Source organism: Oncorhynchus mykiss, chromosome 24 (genome assembly GCF_013265735.2).
Source record: "Oncorhynchus mykiss isolate Arlee chromosome 24, USDA_OmykA_1.1, whole genome shotgun sequence".
NCBI lineage: Eukaryota > Metazoa > Chordata > Actinopteri > Salmoniformes > Salmonidae > Oncorhynchus > Oncorhynchus mykiss.
In genome coordinates, this window is record NC_048588.1 from 37,505,441 (window position 1) to 37,527,533 (window position 22,093).

The window sequence follows — 22,093 nt, forward strand, 5'->3', positions numbered from 1 at the left end:
AATAATTGACAGAAGAGTCAAACTATTCTCAAATGTTGGCTACAACATTTTTGGACATATTCCACTTACTAAAATGGAGAGTCTATCAAGACTAACTAATCCAGATTTAGTCATTAGCTACAGCATGCCTGACAAGTTAATCAATATAATTAACAGTGACAATTAGTCCAACATTGTCCCAGACATGCAACCATCCCAGAGGTGGGGGAGAAAGGATGGTCTTTTGCCAGCCACATCCCAAGCAGTTACACCTGATTCATCCTAGCTAGTCAAAATACAGAATCATAATCAAGCATTTTGTCAACGTTGATGACAGTTTGGAAACTGGAGGTAGGCTGTTTCCCTGCTACGTTAGGAAGTCACTCACAAATGTATCTTTGATACTGATGTTATTAGCAACTTCTGGGGACAGTGTGGGGTAGCTACTGTAATTAGCTTTAGCTTGGTACCAAGCACCAATGCAACCAGACTGAAAACAATGACCAGAAACTGCAATAACTTTCAATATTTTTTAGCAATGATTTAGGAATCCATGTGTCTAGGTATTAGCTAGGCAGCCACTTATTAGTCTCCTATTTAAATCGTACTTCAGTTCACAAAAATAACTATCTAGCTACCTATCCCTGTTGCCCGCAAGCTAACCAACTATAAGCAGCTAGCTACCTGGTGCTACCTATTGGTGTCATTGCTCCAGTCAAGCTTAATCAAACGCAGTTAAAGTGTTTGAAAGATAACAAATAGTATTTGGATCCAGGTCGGTCACTTATTCAGTTTACTCAGCACTGATGGCACTCTCCTATCCTGACTGTTAAATGGTGTCCAATGCAACTACTGTACCTCCCTGTCCTCCCTCGTATCGTCCTTCCCTCCCTGCCTCCCTGTCCTCCCTCGTATCGTCCTTCCTTCCCTCCCTGCCTCCCTGTCCTCCCTCGTATCGTCCTTCCCTCCTGCCTCCCTGTCCTCCCTCGTATCGTCCTTCCCTCCCTGCCTCTCTGTCCTCCCGCGTATCGTCCTTCCCTCCCTGCGCCTCTCTGTCCTCCCTAGTATCGTCCTTCCCTCCCTACCTCCCTGTCCTCCCTCCCTTCCTGTCTTCCCTCCGTATCCTCCCTCCCTGTCCTCCCTTCCTGTCTTCCCTCCCTATCCTCCCTCCTTCTGTATCTGCCCTGTTCTCATTCCCCCTTGCCTCCCTCACTTTCTTCCCTCGCTTTCTTCCCTCCCCCTCTCCCTCCCTCCCTCCCTGTCCTCCCTCTCGCCCTCCCGATCCTCTCTCCCACCCTGTCCTCCCTCTCTCCCTCCCTGTCCTCCCCCTCTCCCTTCCTGTCCTCTCTCACTCCCTCCCTGTCATTCCTCCCTCTCTTCCTCCCTATCCCCTCCTCTCTCCCTCCCTGTCCTCCCTCTCTCCCTCCCTGCCATTCCTCTCTCCCTCCCTGTCCTCCCTCCCTCTCTCCCTCCCTGCCCTCCCTCTCTCTCTCCCTCCCTATCCCTCCCGCTCTCCCTCCCTGTCCTCCCTCCCTCCCTGTGCTCCCTCTCACCCTCCCGCTCTCCCTCCCTGTCCTCCCTCTCTCCCTCCCTGTCCTCCCTCCCTCTCTCCCTCCCTGCCCTCTCTCCCTCCCTATCCCTCCCTGTCCTCCCTCCCTCTCTCCCTCCCTGCCCTCTCTCCCTCCCTATCCCTCACTGTCCTCCCTCTCTCCCTCCCTATCCCTCCCGCTCTCCCTCCCTGTGCTCCCTCCCACCCTCCCGCTCTCCCTCCCTGTCCTCCCTCTCTCCCTCCCTGTCCTCCCTCCCTCTCTCCCTCCCTGTCCTCCCTCCCTCTCTCCCTCCCTGCCCTCTCTCCCTCCCTATCCCTCCCTGTCCTCCCTCCCTCTCTCCCTCCCTGCCCTCTCTCCCTCCCTATCCCTCCCTGTCCTCCCTCTCTCCCTCCCTGTCCTCCCTCTATGTAGGATCTTAATGATTCCAGGAAGACATTATGTTACTGTCCAGAGCAGAGTAGCAGACCCTCCCCAACTTGCTCTTGTTACTGTCCAGAGCAGAGTAGCAGACCCTCCCCAACTTGCTCTTGTTACTGTCCAGAGTAGAGGACCAACCCCGACTTGCTCTTGTTACTGTCTAGAGCAGAGGAGGACCAGCTCCTACTTCCTCTTGTTACTGTCCAGAGTAGAGTAGAGGACCAGCTCCTACTTCCTCTTGTTACTGTCCAGAGTAGAGGACCAGCCCCTACTTCCTCTTGTTACTGTCCAGAGTAGAGGACCAGCTCCTAATTCCTCTTGTTACTGTCCAGAGTAGAGGACCAGCCCCTACTTCCTCTTGTTACTGTCCAGAGTAGAGTAGAGGACCAGCTCCTACTTCCTCTTGTTACTGTCCAGAGTAGAGTAGAGGACCAGCCCCTACTTCCTCTTGTTACTGTCCAGAGTAGAGTAGAGGACCAGCCCCTACTTCCTCTTGTTACTGTCCAGAGTAGAGGACCAGCCCCTACTTCCTCTTGTTACTGTCCAGAGCAGAGTAGAGGACCAGCCCCTACTTCCTCTTGTTACTGTCCAGAGTAGAGGACCTGCCCCTACTTCCTCTTGTTACTGTCCAGAGCAGAGTAGAGGACCAGCCCCTACTTCCTCTTGTTACTGTCCAGAGTAGAGTAGAGGACCAGCCCCTACTTCCTCTTGTTACTGTCCAGAGCAGAGTAGAGGACCAGCCCCTACTTCCTCTTGTTACTGTCCAGAGTAGAGTAGAGGACCAGCCCCTACTTCCTCTTGTTACTGTCCAGAGTAGAGTAGAGGACCAGCCCCTACTTCCTCTTGTTACTGTCCAGAGTAGAGGACCTGCCCCTACTTCCTCTTGTTACTGTCCAGAGTAGAGTAGAGGACCAGCTCCTACTTCCTCTTGTTACTGTCCAGAGTAGAGGACCAGCCCCTACTTCTTGTTACTGTCCAGAGTAGAGTAGAGGACCAGCCCCTACTTCCTCTTGTTACTGTCCAGAGTAGAGTAGAGGACCAGCCCCTACTTCCTCTTGTTACTGTCCAGAGTAGAGGACCAGCTCCTACTTCCTCTTGTTACTGTCCAGAGTAGAGTAGAGGACCAGCCCCTACTTCCTCTTGTTACTGTCCAGAGTAGAGGACCAGCCCCTACTTCCTCTTGTTACTGTCCAGAGTAGAGTAGAGGACCAGCCCCTACTTCCTCTTGTTACTGTCCAGAGCGGAGTAGAGGACCAGCTCCTACTTCCTCTTGTTACTGTCCAGAGCGGAGTAGAGGACCAGCCCCTACTTCCTCTTGTTACTGTCCAGAGTAGAGGACCAGCCCCTACTTCCTCTTGTTACTGTCCAGAGTAGAGTAGAGGACCAGCTCCTACTTCCTCTTGTTACTGTCCAGAGTAGAGGACCAGCTCCTACTTCCTCTTGTTACTGTCCAGAGTAGAGGACCAGCCCCTACTTCCTCTTGTTACTGTCCAGAGTAGAGTAGAGGACCAGCTCCTACTTCCTCTTGTTACTGTCCAGAGTAGAGGACCAGCTCCTACTTCCTCTTGTTACTGTCCAGAGTAGAGGACCAGCCCCTACTTCCTCTTGTTACTGTCCAGAGTAGAGGACCAGCTCCTAATTCCTCTTGTTACTGTCCAGAGTAGAGGACCAGCCCCTACTTCCTCTTGTTACTGTCCAGAGTAGAGTAGAGGACCAGCTCCTACTTCCTCTTGTTACTGTCCAGAGTAGAGTAGAGGACCAGCCCCTACTTCCTCTTGTTACTGTCCAGAGTAGAGTAGAGGACCAGCCCCTACTTCCTCTTGTTACTGTCCAGAGTAGAGGACCAGCCCCTACTTCCTCTTGTTACTGTCCAGAGCAGAGTAGAGGACCAGCCCCTACTTCCTCTTGTTACTGTCCAGAGTAGAGGACCTGCCCCTACTTCCTCTTGTTACTGTCCAGAGCAGAGTAGAGGACCAGCCCCTACTTCCTCTTGTTACTGTCCAGAGTAGAGTAGAGGACCAGCCCCTACTTCCTCTTGTTACTGTCCAGAGCAGAGTAGAGGACCAGCCCCTACTTCCTCTTGTTACTGTCCAGAGTAGAGTAGAGGACCAGCCCCTACTTCCTCTTGTTACTGTCCAGAGTAGAGTAGAGGACCAGCCCCTACTTCCTCTTGTTACTGTCCAGAGTAGAGGACCTGCCCCTACTTCCTCTTGTTACTGTCCAGAGTAGAGTAGAGGACCAGCTCCTACTTCCTCTTGTTACTGTCCAGAGTAGAGGACCAGCCCCTACTTCTTGTTACTGTCCAGAGTAGAGTAGAGGACCAGCCCCTACTTCCTCTTGTTACTGTCCAGAGTAGAGTAGAGGACCAGCCCCTACTTCCTCTTGTTACTGTCCAGAGTAGAGGACCAGCTCCTACTTCCTCTTGTTACTGTCCAGAGTAGAGTAGAGGACCAGCCCCTACTTCCTCTTGTTACTGTCCAGAGTAGAGGACCAGCCCCTACTTCCTCTTGTTACTGTCCAGAGTAGAGTAGAGGACCAGCCCCTACTTCCTCTTGTTACTGTCCAGAGCGGAGTAGAGGACCAGCTCCTACTTCCTCTTGTTACTGTCCAGAGCGGAGTAGAGGACCAGCCCCTACTTCCTCTTGTTACTGTCCAGAGTAGAGGACCAGCCCCTACTTCCTCTTGTTACTGTCCAGAGTAGAGTAGAGGAACAGCTCCTACTTCCTCTTGTTACTGTCCAGAGTAGAGGACCAGCTCCTACTTCCTCTTGTTACTGTCCAGAGTAGAGGACCAGCCCCTACTTCCTCTTGTTACTGTCCAGAGTAGAGTAGAGGACCAGCCCCTACTTCCTCTTGTTACTGTCCAGAGCGGAGTAGAGGACCAGCTCCTACTTCCTCTTGTTACTGTCCAGAGCGGAGTAGAGGACCAGCCCCTACTTCCTCTTGTTACTGTCCAGAGTAGAGGACCAGCCCCTACTTCCTCTTGTTACTGTCCAGAGTAGAGTAGAGGACCAGCTCCTACTTCCTCTTGTTACTGTCCAGAGTAGAGGACCAGCTCCTACTTCCTCTTGTTACTGTCCAGAGTAGAGGACCAGCCCCTACTTCCTCTTGTTACTGTCCAGAGTAGAGTAGAGGACCAGCTCCTACTTCCTCTTGTTACTGTCCAGAGTAGAGGACCAGCTCCTACTTCCTCTTGTTACTGTCCAGAGTAGAGGACCAGCCCCTACTTCCTCTTGTTACTGTCCAGAGTAGAGGACCAGCTCCTAATTCCTCTTGTTACTGTCCAGAGTAGAGGACCAGCCCCTACTTCCTCTTGTTACTGTCCAGAGTAGAGTAGAGGACCAGCTCCTACTTCCTCTTGTTACTGTCCAGAGTAGAGTAGAGGACCAGCCCCTACTTCCTCTTGTTACTGTCCAGAGTAGAGTAGAGGACCAGCCCCTACTTCCTCTTGTTACTGTCCAGAGTAGAGGACCAGCCCCTACTTCCTCTTGTTACTGTCCAGAGCAGAGTAGAGGACCAGCCCCTACTTCCTCTTGTTACTGTCCAGAGTAGAGGACCTGCCCCTACTTCCTCTTGTTACTGTCCAGAGCAGAGTAGAGGACCAGCCCCTACTTCCTCTTGTTACTGTCCAGAGTAGAGTAGAGGACCAGCCCCTACTTCCTCTTGTTACTGTCCAGAGCAGAGTAGAGGACCAGCCCCTACTTCCTCTTGTTACTGTCCAGAGTAGAGTAGAGGACCAGCCCCTACTTCCTCTTGTTACTGTCCAGAGTAGAGTAGAGGACCAGCCCCTACTTCCTCTTGTTACTGTCCAGAGTAGAGGACCTGCCCCTACTTCCTCTTGTTACTGTCCAGAGTAGAGTAGAGGACCAGCTCCTACTTCCTCTTGTTACTGTCCAGAGTAGAGGACCAGCCCCTACTTCTTGTTACTGTCCAGAGTAGAGTAGAGGACCAGCCCCTACTTCCTCTTGTTACTGTCCAGTGTAGAGTAGAGGACCAGCCCCTACTTCCTCTTGTTACTGTCCAGAGTAGAGGACCAGCTCCTACTTCCTCTTGTTACTGTCCAGAGTAGAGTAGAGGACCAGCCCCTACTTCCTCTTGTTACTGTCCAGAGTAGAGGACCAGCCCCTACTTCCTCTTGTTACTGTCCAGAGTAGAGTAGAGGACCAGCCCCTACTTCCTCTTGTTACTGTCCAGAGCGGAGTAGAGGACCAGCTCCTACTTCCTCTTGTTACTGTCCAGAGCGGAGTAGAGGACCAGCCCCTACTTCCTCTTGTTACTGTCCAGAGTAGAGGACCAGCCCCTACTTCCTCTTGTTACTGTCCAGAGTAGAGTAGAGGAACAGCTCCTACTTCCTCTTGTTACTGTCCAGAGTAGAGGACCAGCTCCTACTTCCTCTTGTTACTGTCCAGAGTAGAGGACCAGCCCCTACTTCCTCTTGTTACTGTCCAGAGTAGAGTAGAGGACCAGCTCCTACTTCCTCTTGTTACTGTCCAGAGTAGAGGACCAGCTCCTACTTCCTCTTGTTACTGTCCAGAGTAGAGGACCAGCCCCTACTTCCTCTTGTTACTGTCCAGAGTAGAGGACCAGCTCCTAATTCCTCTTGTTACTGTCCAGAGTAGAGGACCAGCCCCTACTTCCTCTTGTTACTGTCCAGAGTAGAGTAGAGGACCAGCTCCTACTTCCTCTTGTTACTGTCCAGAGTAGAGTAGAGGACCAGCCCCTACTTCCTCTTGTTACTGTCCAGAGTAGAGTAGAGGACCAGCCCCTACTTCCTCTTGTTACTGTCCAGAGTAGAGGACCAGCCCCTACTTCCTCTTGTTACTGTCCAGAGCAGAGTAGAGGACCAGCCCCTACTTCCTCTTGTTACTGTCCAGAGTAGAGGACCTGCCCCTACTTCCTCTTGTTACTGTCCAGAGCAGAGTAGAGGACCAGCCCCTACTTCCTCTTGTTACTGTCCAGAGTAGAGTAGAGGACCAGCCCCTACTTCCTCTTGTTACTGTCCAGAGCAGAGTAGAGGACCAGCCCCTACTTCCTCTTGTTACTGTCCAGAGTAGAGTAGAGGACCAGCCCCTACTTCCTCTTGTTACTGTCCAGAGTAGAGTAGAGGACCAGCCCCTACTTCCTCTTGTTACTGTCCAGAGTAGAGGACCTGCCCCTACTTCCTCTTGTTACTGTCCAGAGTAGAGTAGAGGACCAGCTCCTACTTCCTCTTGTTACTGTCCAGAGTAGAGGACCAGCCCCTACTTCTTGTTACTGTCCAGAGTAGAGTAGAGGACCAGCCCCTACTTCCTCTTGTTACTGTCCAGAGTAGAGTAGAGGACCAGCCCCTACTTCCTCTTGTTACTGTCCAGAGTAGAGTAGAGGACCAGCCCCTACTTCCTCTTGTTACTGTCCAGAGTAGAGGACCTGCCCCTACTTCCTCTTGTTACTGTCCAGAGCAGAGTAGAGGACCAGCCCCTACTTCTTCTTGTTACTGTCCAGAGTAGAGTAGAGGACCAGCTCCTACTTCCTCTTGTTACTGTCCAGAGTAGAGTAGAGGACCAGCCCCTACTTCCTCTTGTTACTGTCCAGAGTAGAGTAGAGGACCAGCTCCTACTTCCTCTTGTTACTGTCCAGAGTAGAGAACCAGCCCCTACTTCCTCTTGTTACTGTCCAGAGCAGAGTAGAGGACCAGCCCCTACTTCCTCTTGTTACTGTCCAGAGCGGAGTAGAGGACCAGCTCCTACTTCCTCTTGTTACTGTCCAGAGTGGAGTAGAGGACCAGCCCCTACTTCCTCTTGTTACTGTCCAGAGTAGAGTAGAGGACCAGCCCCTACTTCCTCTTGTTACTGTCCAGAGTAGAGTAGAGGACCAGCCCCTACTTCCTCTTGTTACTGTCCAGAGTAGAGTAGAGGACCAGCCCCTACTTCCTCTTGTTACTGTCCAGAGTAGAGTAGAGGACCAGCCCCTACTTCCTCTTGTTACTGTCCAGAGTAGAGTAGAGGACCAGCTCCTACTTCCTCTTGTTACTGTCCAGAGTAGAGTAGAGGACCAGCCCCTACTTCCTCTTGTTACTGTCCAGAGTAGAGTAGAGGACCAGCTCCTACTTCCTCTTGTTACTGTCCAGAGTAGAGGACCAGCCCCTACTTCCTCTTGTTACTGTCCAGAGCAGAGTAGAGGACCAGCCCCTACTTCCTCTTGTTACTGTCCAGAGCGGAGTAGAGGACCAGCTCCTACTTCCTCTTGTTACTGTCCAGAGTGGAGTAGAGGACCAGCCCCTACTTCCTCTTGTTACTGTCCAGAGTAGAGTAGAGGACCAGCCCCTACTTCCTCTTGTTACTGTCCAGAGTAGAGTAGAGGACCAGCCCCTACTTCCTCTTGTTACTGTCCAGAGTAGAGTAGAGGACCAGCCCCTACTTCCTCTTGTTACTGTCCAGAGTAGAGTAGAGGACCAGCCCCTACTTCCTCTTGTTACTGTCCAGAGTAGAGTAGAGGACCAGCTCCTACTTCCTCTTGTTACTGTCCAGAGTAGAGTAGAGGACCAGCCCCTACTTCCTCTTGTTACTGTCCAGAGTAGAGTAGAGGACCAGCTCCTACTTCCTCTTGTTACTGTCCAGAGTAGAGTAGAGGACCAGCCCCTTGATTGATAGGAACATAAGCATTTCACTGCACCTACCACCTGCCATTTCACCAGGTAATTTGTACATGTAGGTAGGGGTAAAGTGAATATGCATAGATGCATATTCAGCAAGTAGCAGCAGTGTAAAAACAAAGGGGGGGCACAATGTAAATAGTCCGGGTGGCCATTTCACCCGGATTTCATCAATGCCATTGGATGAATCGCTGAACATAGTCTGTGCTAGCAAAACAGTCCTGCAGTGTAGCATCTGCATTATCTGACCACTTCCTTATTGAGTGAGTCACTGGTACTTCCTGGTTGAGTATTTGCTTGTAAGCAGGAATCAGGAGGATAGAATTATGGTCAGATTTTCCAAATGGAGAACGAGGGAGAGCGTTGAATGCATCTCTGTGTGTGGAGTAAAGGTGGTCTAGAGTTTTTTTTCCTCTGGATGCACATGTGACATGCTGGTAGAAATGAGGGAAAATGGATTTCAGTTTGCCTGCATTAAAGTCCCCGGCCACTAGGAGCGCCGCTTCTGAATGAGCATTTTCTTGTTTGCTTGTGGCCTTATACAGCTGATTGAGTGGCCTTATACAGCTGATTGAGTGGCCTTATACAGCTGATTGAGTGGCCTTATAGAGTTGGTTGAGTGGCCTTATACAGCTGGTTGAGTGGCCTTATACAGCTGGTTGAGTGGCCTTATACAGCTGGTTGAGTGGCCTTATACAGCTGATTGAGTGGCCTTATACAGCTGATTGAGTGGCCTTATAGAGTTGGTTGAGTGGCCTTATACAGCTGGTTGAGTGGCCTTATACAGCTGGTTGAGTGGCCTTATACAGCTGGTTGAGTGGCCTTATACAGCTGGTTGAGTGGCCTTATACAGCTGGTTGAGTGGCCTTATAGAGTTGGTTGAGTGGCCTTATACAGCTGGTTGAGAGCGGTCTTAGTGCCAGCATCGGTTTGTGGTGGTAAATAGACGGCTACGAAAAATATAGATGAGAACTCTCTTGGTAAATAAATAGTGTGGTCTACAGCTTATCATTAGGTTCTCTACCTCAGGCGAGCAATACCTTGAGACTTCTTTAATTTTAGAAATTGCGCACCAGCCGGTATTGACAAATAGACACACATCCCCGCCCCTCGTCTTACCAGAGGTAGCTGTTCTGTCCTGCCGTTGCACGGAACATCCAGCCAACTGTATATTATCCGTGTCGCCATTCAGCCACGACTCAGTGAAACATAAGATATAACAGTTTTTAATGTCCCGTTGGTAGGATAGACTCGAACGGAGATCATCCAGTTTATTCTCCAGTGATTGCATGTTGGCCAATAGGACGGATGGTAGAGGTGGGTTACCCACTCGCCGACGAATTCTCACGAGGCACCCTGAACTCTGCCCCCTGTATTTCCATCTTTTCTTCACGCAAATCACAGGGATTTGGGCCTGGTCACGGAGAAGCCGAAAATAATTCACGTCGGACTCATTAAAGAAACAATCTTTGTCCAGTACGAGGTGAGTAATCGCTGTTCTGATATCCAGAAGCTATTTTTGGTCATAAGAGACGATAGCAGCAACATAAGTTTCAAACAATGCGAGAAAACACACAAAATAGCACAGTTTGTTAGGAGCCCGTAAAACGTCTGCCATCCTCTCTGGCGCCTCTGCCTCTCTGTCTGCGATCAAATGCTGATTTTTCTATTTGCTTCATAGACCCTATCAATCAATCATCTCCTGCTGCTCCGATCTGCTTTCTAGACCCTATCAACCAATCATTCTCTATTGGCAACATAGCCTGCTGAAACTCATTTGAGATTGAGAGAGAGAAAGAGAGCGAGAGAGAGAGAGAGAGAGAGAGAGAGAGAGAGGTCTAGGAAGGCAGAGCAGGGGTTGGGAGGCAGATAAGTGGAAGAGTAGAGAGGGAGGGAGGAAGAGAGAGAGACAGAGAGAGGGGTCCAGGAAGGCAGAGCAGGGGTTGGGAGGCAGATAAGTGGAGGAGTAGAGAGTGAGAGAGAGAGGGAGGAAGATAGAGAGGGGGGAGTGGATAGGGGAAGGAGGGATGACAGTCTCTCCCTGATTAACACACAGGCCACGACAGACATCGCTGCCTTCAGTAGGAAGATGCAAACAAGCTTTCACTTTTCCCCCAAATGCATGTCAGTGTCCACCATGATGGCTAACAGGATCAATGAAGAGCTCAGAGGCAGAGAGACAGACAGCTAGCTAGTATCTATCTATGAGCAGAGAGACAGACAGCTAGCTAGTATCTATCTATGAAAACAGAGAGACAGCTAGCTAGTATCTCTCTATGAGCAGAGAGACAGAAAGCTAGCTAGTATCTATCTATGGGCAGAGAGACAGACAGCTAGCTAGTATCTATGAGCAGAGAGACAGACAGCTAGCTAGTATCGATCTATGAAAACAGAGAGACAGCTAGCTAGTATCTATCTATGAGCAGAGAGACAGAAAGCTAGCTAGTATCTATCTATGGGCAGAGAGACAGGCAGCTAGCTAGTATCTATGAGCAGAGAGACAGACAGCTAGCTAGTATCGATCTATGAAAACAGAGAGACAGCTAGCTAGTATCTATCTATGAGCAGAGAGACAGACAGCTAGCTAGTATCTATCTATGCGCAGAGAGACAGACAGCTAGCTAGTATCTATCTATCTATGAAAGCACAGAGACAGCTAGCTAGTATCTATCTACGAGCAGAGAGACAGACAGCTAGCTAGTATCTATCTATGCGCAGAGAGACAGAGAGCTAGCTAGTATCTATCCACGAGCAGTGAGACAGACAGCTAGCTAGTATCTATCTATGCGCAGAGAGACAGACAGCTAGCTAGTATCTATCTATGCGCAGAGAGACAGACAGATAGCTAGTATCTATCTATGCGCAGAGAGACAGACAGCTAGCTAGTATCTATCGATGAAAACAGAGAAACAGCCCGCTTGCTAGTAGATATCCATAAACACAAACAGAAAGACAGACAACTAGCTGGTAGATATCCATAAACAGAGAGACAGACAACTAGCTGGTAGTTATCCATAAACACAAACAGAGAGACAGACAACTAGCTAGTAGATATCCATGAACAGAGAGACAGACAACTAGCTGGTAGATATCCATGAACAGAGAGACAGACAACTAGCTGGTAGATATCCATGAACACAAACAGAGAGACAGACAACTACCTAGTAGATAGTTTGGAGGTAAAGTTTGGAGGTAAAGCTTGGAGTTAAAGTTTGGAGGTAAAGTTTGGAGTTAAAGTTTGGAGGTAAAGTTTGGAGGTAAAGTTTGGAGGTAAAGTTTGGAGTTAAAGTTTGGAGGTAAAGTTTGGAGGTAAAGTTTGGAGGTAAAGTTTGGAGTTAAAGTTTGGAGGTAAAATTTGGAGGTAAAGTTTGGAGGTATGAAAGTTTGGATCCATGAACACAAACAGAGAGACAGACAACTAGCTAGTAGATAGTTTGGAGGTAAAGTTTGGAGGTAAAGCTTGGAGTTAAAGTTTGGAGGTAAAGTTTGGAGTTAAAGTTTGGAGGTAAAGTTTGGAGGTAAAGTTTGGAGGTAAAGTTTGGAGGTAAAGCCCCATCGTAAGCTGTGTACGTTGGAAAAGCCCCTACACTTCACCCAGCAACCCCTTCTCCAGAAGGACTTGACGCAATGAGACACATGGGAAACAGAAGGCCAATTTATTGTGAATGGCCAGAGACGATCCTTCTGTAGGGGACAGCGTGGATTCCCCTAGCAGTTCCCGGTATGTCAGATGCTTTCAGCCCCAATCCATAAATGAATCAAGAGCTCTTAACAAGGAGCCATTTAAGTCAATATACTGTACACTCTCCCCCAGCTTCCCACTCATCCCTAGCCAAGACAAATACACACACACACACACACACACATCCCAGTGATATAGTGGTAAGTAAATAGGTGGATAAACATTGATCGCCGTTGGCAGTGAGTGAAGTAATGATCCCTGTGATTTCATTTTTTTTTCAGAAAAAGTTGTGTAAACGCTCACGCAAATCTCTCTCGCTCTCTCACGCACGCTCGCACACGCACGCACATACTTACACACACACACTTACACACACACACACACACACACTTACACACACACACACACACACACACACACACACACACACACACACACACACACACACACACACACACACACACACACACACACACACACACCCCCCCTCAGGACTGAAATAATTGTAACACATGTTTAATATTCATACATGCGGTCCTTGTGTCATGCGGTCCTTGTGTGTGTGTGTGTGTGTGTGTGTGTGTGTGTGTGTGTGTGTGTGTGTGTGTGTGTGTGTGTGTGTGTGTGTGTGTGTGTGAGTGAATAGGGTATTTGGGGGTCTCTGTCACCCTGCTAACTTCTGTTGCCACATGACAAGTCACATGGGATCAGCTCAACATCAAGGTCAAGGTTCACTGCCGTGGTTTGTCAGTATAGGTCCGACCTGGGTTCAAATACCTGGGTTAAATACCTGGGTTAAATACCTGGGTTCAAATACATGGGTTAAATACCTGGGTTCAAATACATGGGTTAAATACCTGGGTTAAATACCTGGGTTCAAATACATGGGTTAAATACCTGGGTTAAATACCTGGGTTAAATACCTGGGTTAAATACCTGGGTTAAATACCTGGGTTAAATACCTAGTTATATGCATGGGTTAAATACCTAGTTATATGCATGGGTTAAATACCTTGGTTAAATACCTGGGTTAAATACCTAGTTATATGCATGGGTTAAATACCTAGTTATATGCATGGGTTAAATACCTAGTTATATGCATGGGTTAAATACCTAGTTATATGCATGGGTTAAATACCTGGGTTAAATACCTGGGTTAAATACCTGGGTTAAATACCTAGTTATATGCATGGGTTAAATACCTAGTTATATGCATGGGTTAAATACCTAGTTATATGCATGGGTTAAATACCTGGGTTAAATACCTGGGTTAAATACCTGGGTTAAATACCTAGTTATATGCATGGGTTAAATACCTAGTTATATGCATGGGTTAAATACCTGGGTTAAATACCTGGGTTAAATACCTGGGTTAAATACCTGGGTTAAATACCTAGTTATATGCATGGGTTAAATACCTAGTTATATGCATGGGTTAAATACCTGGGTTAAATACCTGGGTTAAATACCTGGGTTAAATACCTAGTTATATGCATGGGTTAAATACCTAGTTATATGCATGGGTTAAACACCTTGGTTAAATACCTGGGTTAAATACCTGGGTTAAATGTATGGGTTAAATACCTAGGTTAAATACCTGGGTTAAATACCTGGGTTAAATGTAGGGGTTAAATACCTGGGTTAAATACCTGGGTTAAATGTATGGGTTAAATACCTGGGTTAAATGTATGGGTTAAATACCTAGGTTAAATACCTGGGTTAAATACCTGGGTTATATGTATGGGTTAAATACCTGGGTTAAATACCTTGGTTAAATGCCTGGGTTAAATACCTGGGTTAAATGTATGGGTTAAATACCTTGGTTAAATGTATAGGTTAAATGTATGGGTTAAATACCTGGGTTAAATGTATGGGTTAAAATGTATGGGTTAAATGTATGGGTTAAAATGTATGGGTTAAATGTATGGGTTAAATGTATTGGTTAAATGTATGGGTTAAAATGTATGGGTTAAATGTATGGGTTAAATGTATTGGTTAAATGTATGGGTTAAAATGTATGGGTTAAATGTATGGGTGTATTTGAGTCAGTGTATTTCCAAATACATTCCCAATATTCAACTTCTTGTCTTTTAAAATAAAAAAAACATCTAAATACTGACTTCCACATTTATTTGAAAGTAATTGAAATACCCTAAATAGTATTTGAACCCAGGTCTGGTCAGAGTTAGGACAGTCTAATTGAAATACCCTAAATAGTATTTGAACACAGGTCTGGTCAGAGTTAGGACAGTCTAATTGAAATACCCTAAATAGTATTTGAACACAGGTCTGGTCAGAGTTAGGACAGTCTAATTGAAATACCCTAAATAGTATTTGAACACAGGTCTGGTCAGAGTTAGGACAGTCTAATTGAAATACCCTAAATAGTATTTGAACCCAGGTCTGGTCAGAGTTAGGACAGTCTAATTGAAATACCCTAAATAGTATTTGAACACAGGTCTGGTCAGAGTTAGGACAGTCTAATTGAAATACCCTAAATAGTATTTGAACCTAGGTCTGGTCAGAGTTAGGACAGTCTAATTGAAATACCCTAAATAGTATTTGAACCCAGGTCTGGTCAGAGTTAGGACAGTCTAATTGAAATACCCTAAATAGTATTTGAACCCAGGTCTGGTCAGAGTTAGGACAGTCTAATTGAAATACCCTAAATAGTATTTGAACCCAGGTCTGGTCAGAGTTAGGACAGTCTAATTGAAATACCCTAAATAGTATTTGAACCCAGGTCTGGTCAGAGTTAGGACAGTCTAATTGAAATACCCTAAATAGTATTTGAACCCAGGTCTGGTCAGAGTTAGGACAGTCTAATTGAAATACCCTAAATAGTATTTGAACCCAGGTCTGGTCAGAGTTAGGACAGTCTAATTGAAATACCCTAAATAGTATTTGAACCTAGGTCTGGTCAGAGTTAGGACAGTCTAATTGAAATACCCTAAATAGTATTTGAACACAGGTCTGGTCAGAGTTAGGACAGTCTAATTGAAATACCCTAAATAGTATTTGAACCCAGGTCTGGTCAGAGTTAGGACAGTCTAATTGAAATACCCTAAATAGTATTTGAACCCAGGTCTGGTCAGAGTTAGGACAGTCTAATTGAAATACCCTAAATAGTATTTGAACCCAGGTCTGGTCAGGGTTAGGACAGTCTGTTTTTTTTTAGGTTAGTGCAGAATGTGTTAGGGCATCCCCAGGCCCCAACCCAACCCCAACCAATTTCAGTCAGCCCCAACCAGCCCCAGTCTCAGTCAGTCCCAGCCTCAGTCAGCCCCAGTCTCAGTCAGTCCCAGTCTCAGTCAGCCCCAGTCTCAGTCAGCCCCAGTCTCAGTCAGCCCTAGCCTCAGTCAGCCCCAGCCTCAGTCAGCCCCAGTCTCAGTCAGCCCCAGTCTCAGTCAGTCCCAGTCTCAGTCAGCCCCAGTCTCAGTCAGCCCCAGTCTGTCAGCTCCAACTAGCCCCAGTCAGCCCCAGTCTCAGTCTCAGTCAGTCCCAGTCAGCCCCAGTCTCAGTCTCAGTCAGCCTCAGTCAGCCCCAGTCTCAGTCAGCCCCAGTCAGTCCCAGTCAGCCCCAGCCCCAACCAGCCCCAGTCTCAGTCTCAGTCAGCCTCAGCCAGCCCCAGTCTCAGTCAGTCCCAGTCTCAGTCAGTCCCAGCCCCAACCAGCCCCAGTCTCAGTCAGTCCCAGCCTCAGTCAGCCCCAGTCTCAGTCAGTCCCAGTCTCAGTCAGCCCCAACCAGCCCCAGTCTCAGTCAGCCCCAGTCTCAGTCAGCCCCAACCAGTCCCAGTCTCAGTCAGTCCCAGTCTCAGTCAGCCCCAGTCTCAGTCAGCCCCAGTCTGTCAGCTCCAACTAGCCCCAGTCAGCCCCAGTCTCAGTCTCAGTCAGTCCCAGTCAGCCCCAGTCTCAGTCTCAGTCAGCCCCAGTCAGTGCCAGTCAGCCCCAACCAGCCCCAGTCTCAGTCTCAGTCAGCCTCAGCCAGCCCCAGTCTCAGTCAGTCCCAGTCTCCGTCAGTCCCAGCCTCAGTCAGCCCCAGCCTCAGTCAGCCCCAACCAGTCCCAGTCTCAGTCAGTCCCAGTCTCAGTCAGCCCCAGTCTCAGTCAGCCGCAGTCTCAGTCAGCTCCAACTAGCCCCAGTCAGCCCCAGTCTCAGTCTCAGTCAGCCCCAACTAGCCCCAGTCAGTGCCAGTCAGCCCCAGTCGCAGTCTTAGTCAGTCCCAGTCAGCCCCAGTCTCAGTCAGCCTCAGTCAGCCCCAGTCTCAGTCATCCCCAGTCAGTCCCAGTCAGCCCCAGCCCCAACCAGTCCCAGTCTCAGTCAGTCCCAGTCAGCCCCAGCCCCAACCAGTCCCAGTCTCAGTCAGTCCCAGTCTCAGTCTGCCCCAGTCTCAGTCAGCCCCAGTCTCTGTCAGCTCCAACTAGCCCCAGTCAGCCCCAGTCTCAGTCTCAGTCAGCCCCAGCCTCAGTCAGCCCCAACCAGTCCCAGTCTCAGTCAGTCCCAGTCTCAGTCAGCCCCAGTCTCAGTCAGCCCCAGTCTCAGTCAGCTCCAACTAGCCCCAGTCAGCCTCAGTCTCAGTCAGCCCCAACTAGCCCCAGTCAGTCCCAGTCAGCCCCAGTCTCAGTCTCAGTCAGTCCCAGTCAGCCCCAGTCTCAGTCAGCCTCAGTCAGCCCCAGTCTCAGTCAGCCCCAGTCAGTCCCAGTCAGCCCCAGCCCCAACCAGCCCCAGTCTCAGTCTCAGTCAGCCTCAGCCAGCCCCAGTCTCAGTCAGTCCCAGTCTTAGTCAGTCCCAGTCTCAGTCAGTCCCAGCCTCAGTCAGCCCAAGTCTCAGTCAGCCCCAGTCTCAGTCAGCCCCAGCCTCAGTCAGCCCCAGCCTCAGTCAGCCCCAGCCAGCTGCACACAAGCCTAAGATCACCAAGCGCAATGCCAAGCTTCGGGTGGAGTGGTGTAAAGCTTGTCGCCATTGGACTCTGGAGCAGTGGAAACGTGTTCTCTGGAGTGATGAATCACGTTTCACCATATGGCAGTCCGACAAACAAATCTGGGTTTTTCCGTATGCCATGAGAACGCTACCTGCCCGATTACATAGTGCCAACGGTAAAGTTTGGTGGAGGAGGAATAATGTTCTGGGGCTGGTTTTCATGGTTCGGGTCCCTTAGTTCCAGTGACGGGAAATCTAAACGCTACAGTATACAATGACATTCTAGATGATTCTGTGCTTCCAACTTTGTGGCAACAGTTTGGGGAAGGCCCTTTCCTGTTTCAGCATGACAATGCCCCCATGCATAAAGCGAGGTCCATACAGAAATGGTTTGTCGAGATCGTTGTGGAAGAACTTCACTGGCCTGTACAGAGCCCTGACCTCAGCCCCATCGGACACCTTTGGGATGAATTGGAACGCCGACTGCGAGTCAGGCCTAATCGCCCAACATCAGTGCCTGACCTCACTAATACTCTTGTGTCTGAATGGAAGAAAGTCTCCACAGCAACGTTCCATGATCTAGTGGAAAGCCTTCCCAGAAGAGTGGAGGCTATTATAGCAGCAATGTTCCAACATCTAGTGGAAAGTCTTCCCAGAAGAGTGGAGGCTGTTATAGCAGCAATGTACCAACATCTAGTGGAAAGCCTTCCCAGAAGAGTGGAGGCTGTTATAGCAGCAATGTTCCAACATCTAGTGGAAAGTCTTCCCAGAAGAGTGGAGGCTGTTATAGCAGCAATGTTCCAACATCTAGTGGAAAGTCTTCCCAGAAGAGTGGAGGCTGTTATAGCAGCAATGTACCAACATCTAGTGGAAAGCCTTCCCAGAAGAGTGGAGGCTGTTATAGCAGCAATGTTCCAACATCTAGTGGCAAGTCTTCCCAGAAGAGTGGAGGCTGTTATAGCAGCAATGTTCCAACATCTAGTGGAAAGTCTTCCCAGAAGAGTGGAGGCTGTTATAGCAGCAATGTACCAACATCTAGTGGAAAGCCTTCCCAGAAGAGTGGAGGCTGTTATAGCAGCAATGTTCCAACATCTAGTGGAAAGTCTTCCCAGAAGAGTGGAGGCTGTTATAGCAGCAATGTTCCAACATCTAGTGGAAAGTCTTCCCAGAAGAGTGGAGGCTGTTATAGCAGCAATGTACCAACATCTAGTGGAAAGCCTTCCCAGAAGAGTGGAGGCTGTTATAGCAGCAATGTTCCAACATCTAGTGGCAAGTCTTCCCAGAAGAGTGGAGGCTGTTATAGCAGCAATGTTCCAACATCTAGTGGAAAGCCTTCCCAGAAGAGTGGAGGCTGTTATAGCAGCAATGTTCCAACATCTAGTGGAAAGTCTTCCCAGAAGAGTGGAGGCTGTTATAGCAGCAATGTTCCAACATCTAGTGGAAAGTCTTCCCAGAAGAGTGGAGGCTGTTATAGCAGCAATGTTCCAACATCTAGTGGAAAGTCTTCCCAGAAGAGTGGAGGCTGTTATAGCAGCAATGTACCAACATCTAGTGGAAAGCCTTCCCAGAAGAGTGGAGGCTGTTATAGCAGCAATGTTCCAACATCTAGTGGAAAGTCTTCCCAGAAGAGTGGAGGCTGTTATAGCAGCAATGTTCCAACATCTAGTGGAAAGCCTTCCCAGAAGAGTGGAGGCTGTTATAGAAGCAATGTTCCAACATCTAGTGGAAAGTCTTCCCAGAAGAGTGGAGGCTGTTATAGCAGCAATGTTCCAACATCTAGTGGAAAGTCTTCCCAGAAGAGTGGAGGCTGTTATAGCAGCAATGTTCCAACATCTAGTGGAAAGTCTTCCCAGAAGAGTGGAGGCTGTTATAGCAGCAATGTACCAACATCTAGTGGAAAGCCTTCCCAGAAGAGTGGAGGCTGTTATAGCAGCAATGTTCCAACATCTAGCGGAAAGTCTTCCCAGAAGAGTGGAGGCTGTTATAGCAGCAACGTTCCAACATCTAGTGGAAAGCCTTCCCAGAAGAGTGGAGGCTGTTATAGCAGCAATGTTCCAACATCTAGTGGAAAGTCTTCCCAGAAGAGTGGAGGCTGTTATAGCAGCAATGTTCCAACATCTAGTGGAAAGTCTTCCCAGAAGAGTGGAGGCTGTTATAGCAGCAAAGGGAGGGGGGGGGGACCAACTCCATATTAATGGCCATGATTTTGGAATGAGACGAGCAGGTGTCCACATACTTTTGGTCACGTAGTGGATTTATCTAACTCAGTTCATGTGGGGGTGTGAAACCAGTACTTGTGATTGACATCTCTTGACTCCTACAGCAGCGTACCACATCCTCTTCCATTAGAGCGATCTTCTCCATGGTATGATGTAACAATGGACAGGAAGCACAATCCGCACACCCCAAAATCAATCTCTCACTTCCTCTGAAATGAATCAGGTGGTTGGGGGTGCCTATGCTGTAGACCTCAGCTCCTCTGGGATTGTTGGGGCTGGATGGCAGGTAACCCTGTCCCCCTCAGCAGCTTCCCCAGAAAAAGAGGTCTGAGGTTGGGTAGCGAGAGGAGTGAGGCTGGGTAGCGAGAGGAGTGAGGCTAGATAGAGAGAGGAGAGAGGCTGGGTAGAGAGAGGAGAGAGGCTGGGTAGAGAGAGGAGTGAGGCTAGATAGAGAGAGGAGTGAGGCTAGATAGAGAGAGGCTGTTGAGGCTGGATAGAGAGGCTGTTGAGGCTGGATAGAGAGAGGAGAGAGGCTGGGTAGAGAGAGGAGAGAGGCTGGGTAGCGAGAGGAGTGAGGCTAGATAGAGAGAAGAGAGAGGCTGGGTAGAGAGAGGAGAGAGGCTGGGTAGAGAGAGGAGTGAGGCTAGATAGAGAGAGGAGTGAGGCTAGATAGAGAGAGGCTGTTGAGGCTGGATAGAGAGGCTGTTGAGGCTGGATAGAGAGAGGAGAGAGGCTGGGTAGAGAGAGGAGAGAGGCTGGGTAGCGAGAGGAGTGAGGCTGGGTAGCGAGAGGAGTGAGGCTGGGTAGAGAGAGGAGAGTGAGAGCAGAGACTGGGTAGAGAGAGGAGAGAGGCTGGGTAGAGAGAGGAGAGAGGCTAGATAGAGAGAGGCTGTTGAGGCTGGGTAGAGAGAGGCTGTTGAGGCTGGGTAGAGAGAGGCTGTTGAGGCTGGGTAGAGAGAGGAGAGAGGCTGGGTAGAGAGAGGAGAGAGACTGGGTAGAGAGAGGAGAGAGACTGGGTAGAGAGAGGAGAGAGACTGGGTAGAGAGAGGAGAGACTGGGTAGAGAGAGGAGAGACTGGGTAGAGAGAGGAGAGAGACTGGGTAGAGAGAGGAGAGAGACTGGGTAGAGAGAGGAGAGAGGCTGGGTAGAGAGAGGAGAGAGACTGGGTAGAGAGAGGAGAGAGTCTGGGTAGAGAGAGGAGAGAGACTGGGTAGAGAGAGGAGAGAGACTGGGTAGTGAGAGGAGAGAAGCTGGGTAGCGAGAGGAGAGAGGCTGGGTAGAGAGAGGAGTGAGGCTGGGTAGAGAGAGGAGAGAGGCTAGGTAGAGAGAGGAGAGAGGCTGGGTAGAGAGAGGAGAGAGGCTAGATAAAGAGAGGAGAGAGGCTAGATAAAGAGAGGAGAGAGGCTGGGTAGAGAGAGGAGAGAGGCTGGGTAGAGAGAGGCTGTTGAGGCTGCTAGCTGGGCAGCGATTTACAATGCTGGTGACTCAGAAACACAACAGATAACTAACTACCTTTGACATTACATTTACTGGGCAAATTATAGTTCTCTCTAACACGAACACAAGTTGAACATACGCAGCAACACACACACACACACACACACACACACACACACACACACACACACACACACACACACACACACACACACACACACACACACACACACACACACACACACACACACACACACACACACACACACACACACACATGAAATAACAAAAGGGACACAGCATGGGGATCCTATAGCAGATAACACGGATGTAAGAGAAGCCGCCATACTGTATGTAGTATCAGAATACAGCAATCATAGATGCTATCATCTCCACCCTCCACAGCAACGTGGAAAAACCCACATGATATTTCCTGCTTACCTTGTGCCTTTATCTCCCATGGTTGAGGATTGTTGGGTGGTAGAATCCCTCCTTTTCACCCTCAGTAAATAGACTGTAATGCCGTTGTGCAGAAAGGCACAGAGAGAGAGGGAGAGAGAGAGAGCGAGAAAGACAGGAAAGGGTGAGAGAAGAATGTTCTGATGTAAAGACTCAGGGTAGGTGGGTGGGTAAATTGAAGAGGGGAGGGGGGGGGTCTACTCAGTTGGATGTCCCTCTCTCTCTCTCTCTCTCTCTCTCTCTGTGCCTTCTGTTCTCAGCGCTCTGTCTCCAGCTCAATGCACTTAAAAGGGCATCTCCAGTGATTCCTGAGAAATAGCCTTAATAAGAAGAAACAGGTGATTCATCCATACAGCAGTCAGAACATCCAGCGCTCAGCTCAGTTGAGAGAATCATCCAGAAGATTATTGTCAGTAGGAATCTTCCTCTTCTTTCATCTAGGTTCTGTTCACATTCAGAAGCGCTGAACTGCTGCTAGCACTCTTCTATGTCTGTCTCTCTCTCTCCCTGCCAAGCACGCTCTCCCTCTCCCTACCGGGCACTCTCTCTCTCTCTCTCTCCCTGCCAAGCACACTCTCTCTCTCTCTCTCCCTGCCGCACACTCTCTCTCTCTCCCTGCCAAGCACACTCTCTCTCTCTCTCTCTCTCTCTCCCTGCCGCACACTCTCTCTCTCTCCCTGCCAAGCACGCTCTCCCTCTCCCTACCGGGCACTCTCTCTCTCTCTCTCTCTCCCTGCCAAGCATGGGCTCTCTTCTCTCTCTCCCCCCTCTCTCGCTCTTTCCCTCCCTCCTAACACTCTC

At 49.1% G+C, this 22,093-nt stretch overlaps 1 protein-coding gene across 1 annotated transcript in view; it reads right to left on the reverse strand.

Annotated features, from left to right (window-relative positions):
• Positions 1–21,852, reverse strand: part of arrb1 (arrestin, beta 1) — a 64,705-nt gene extending 42,853 nt beyond the window's left edge. Inside the window, exon 1 of the mRNA XM_036962082.1 lies at positions 21,275–21,852. Within this exon, the coding sequence (XP_036817977.1) occupies positions 21,275–21,294 (20 nt within the window). The 5' untranslated portion in view covers positions 21,295–21,852. The remainder of the gene's footprint in view (positions 1–21,274) is intronic.
• Positions 21,853–22,093: the final 241 nt, after the last annotated feature.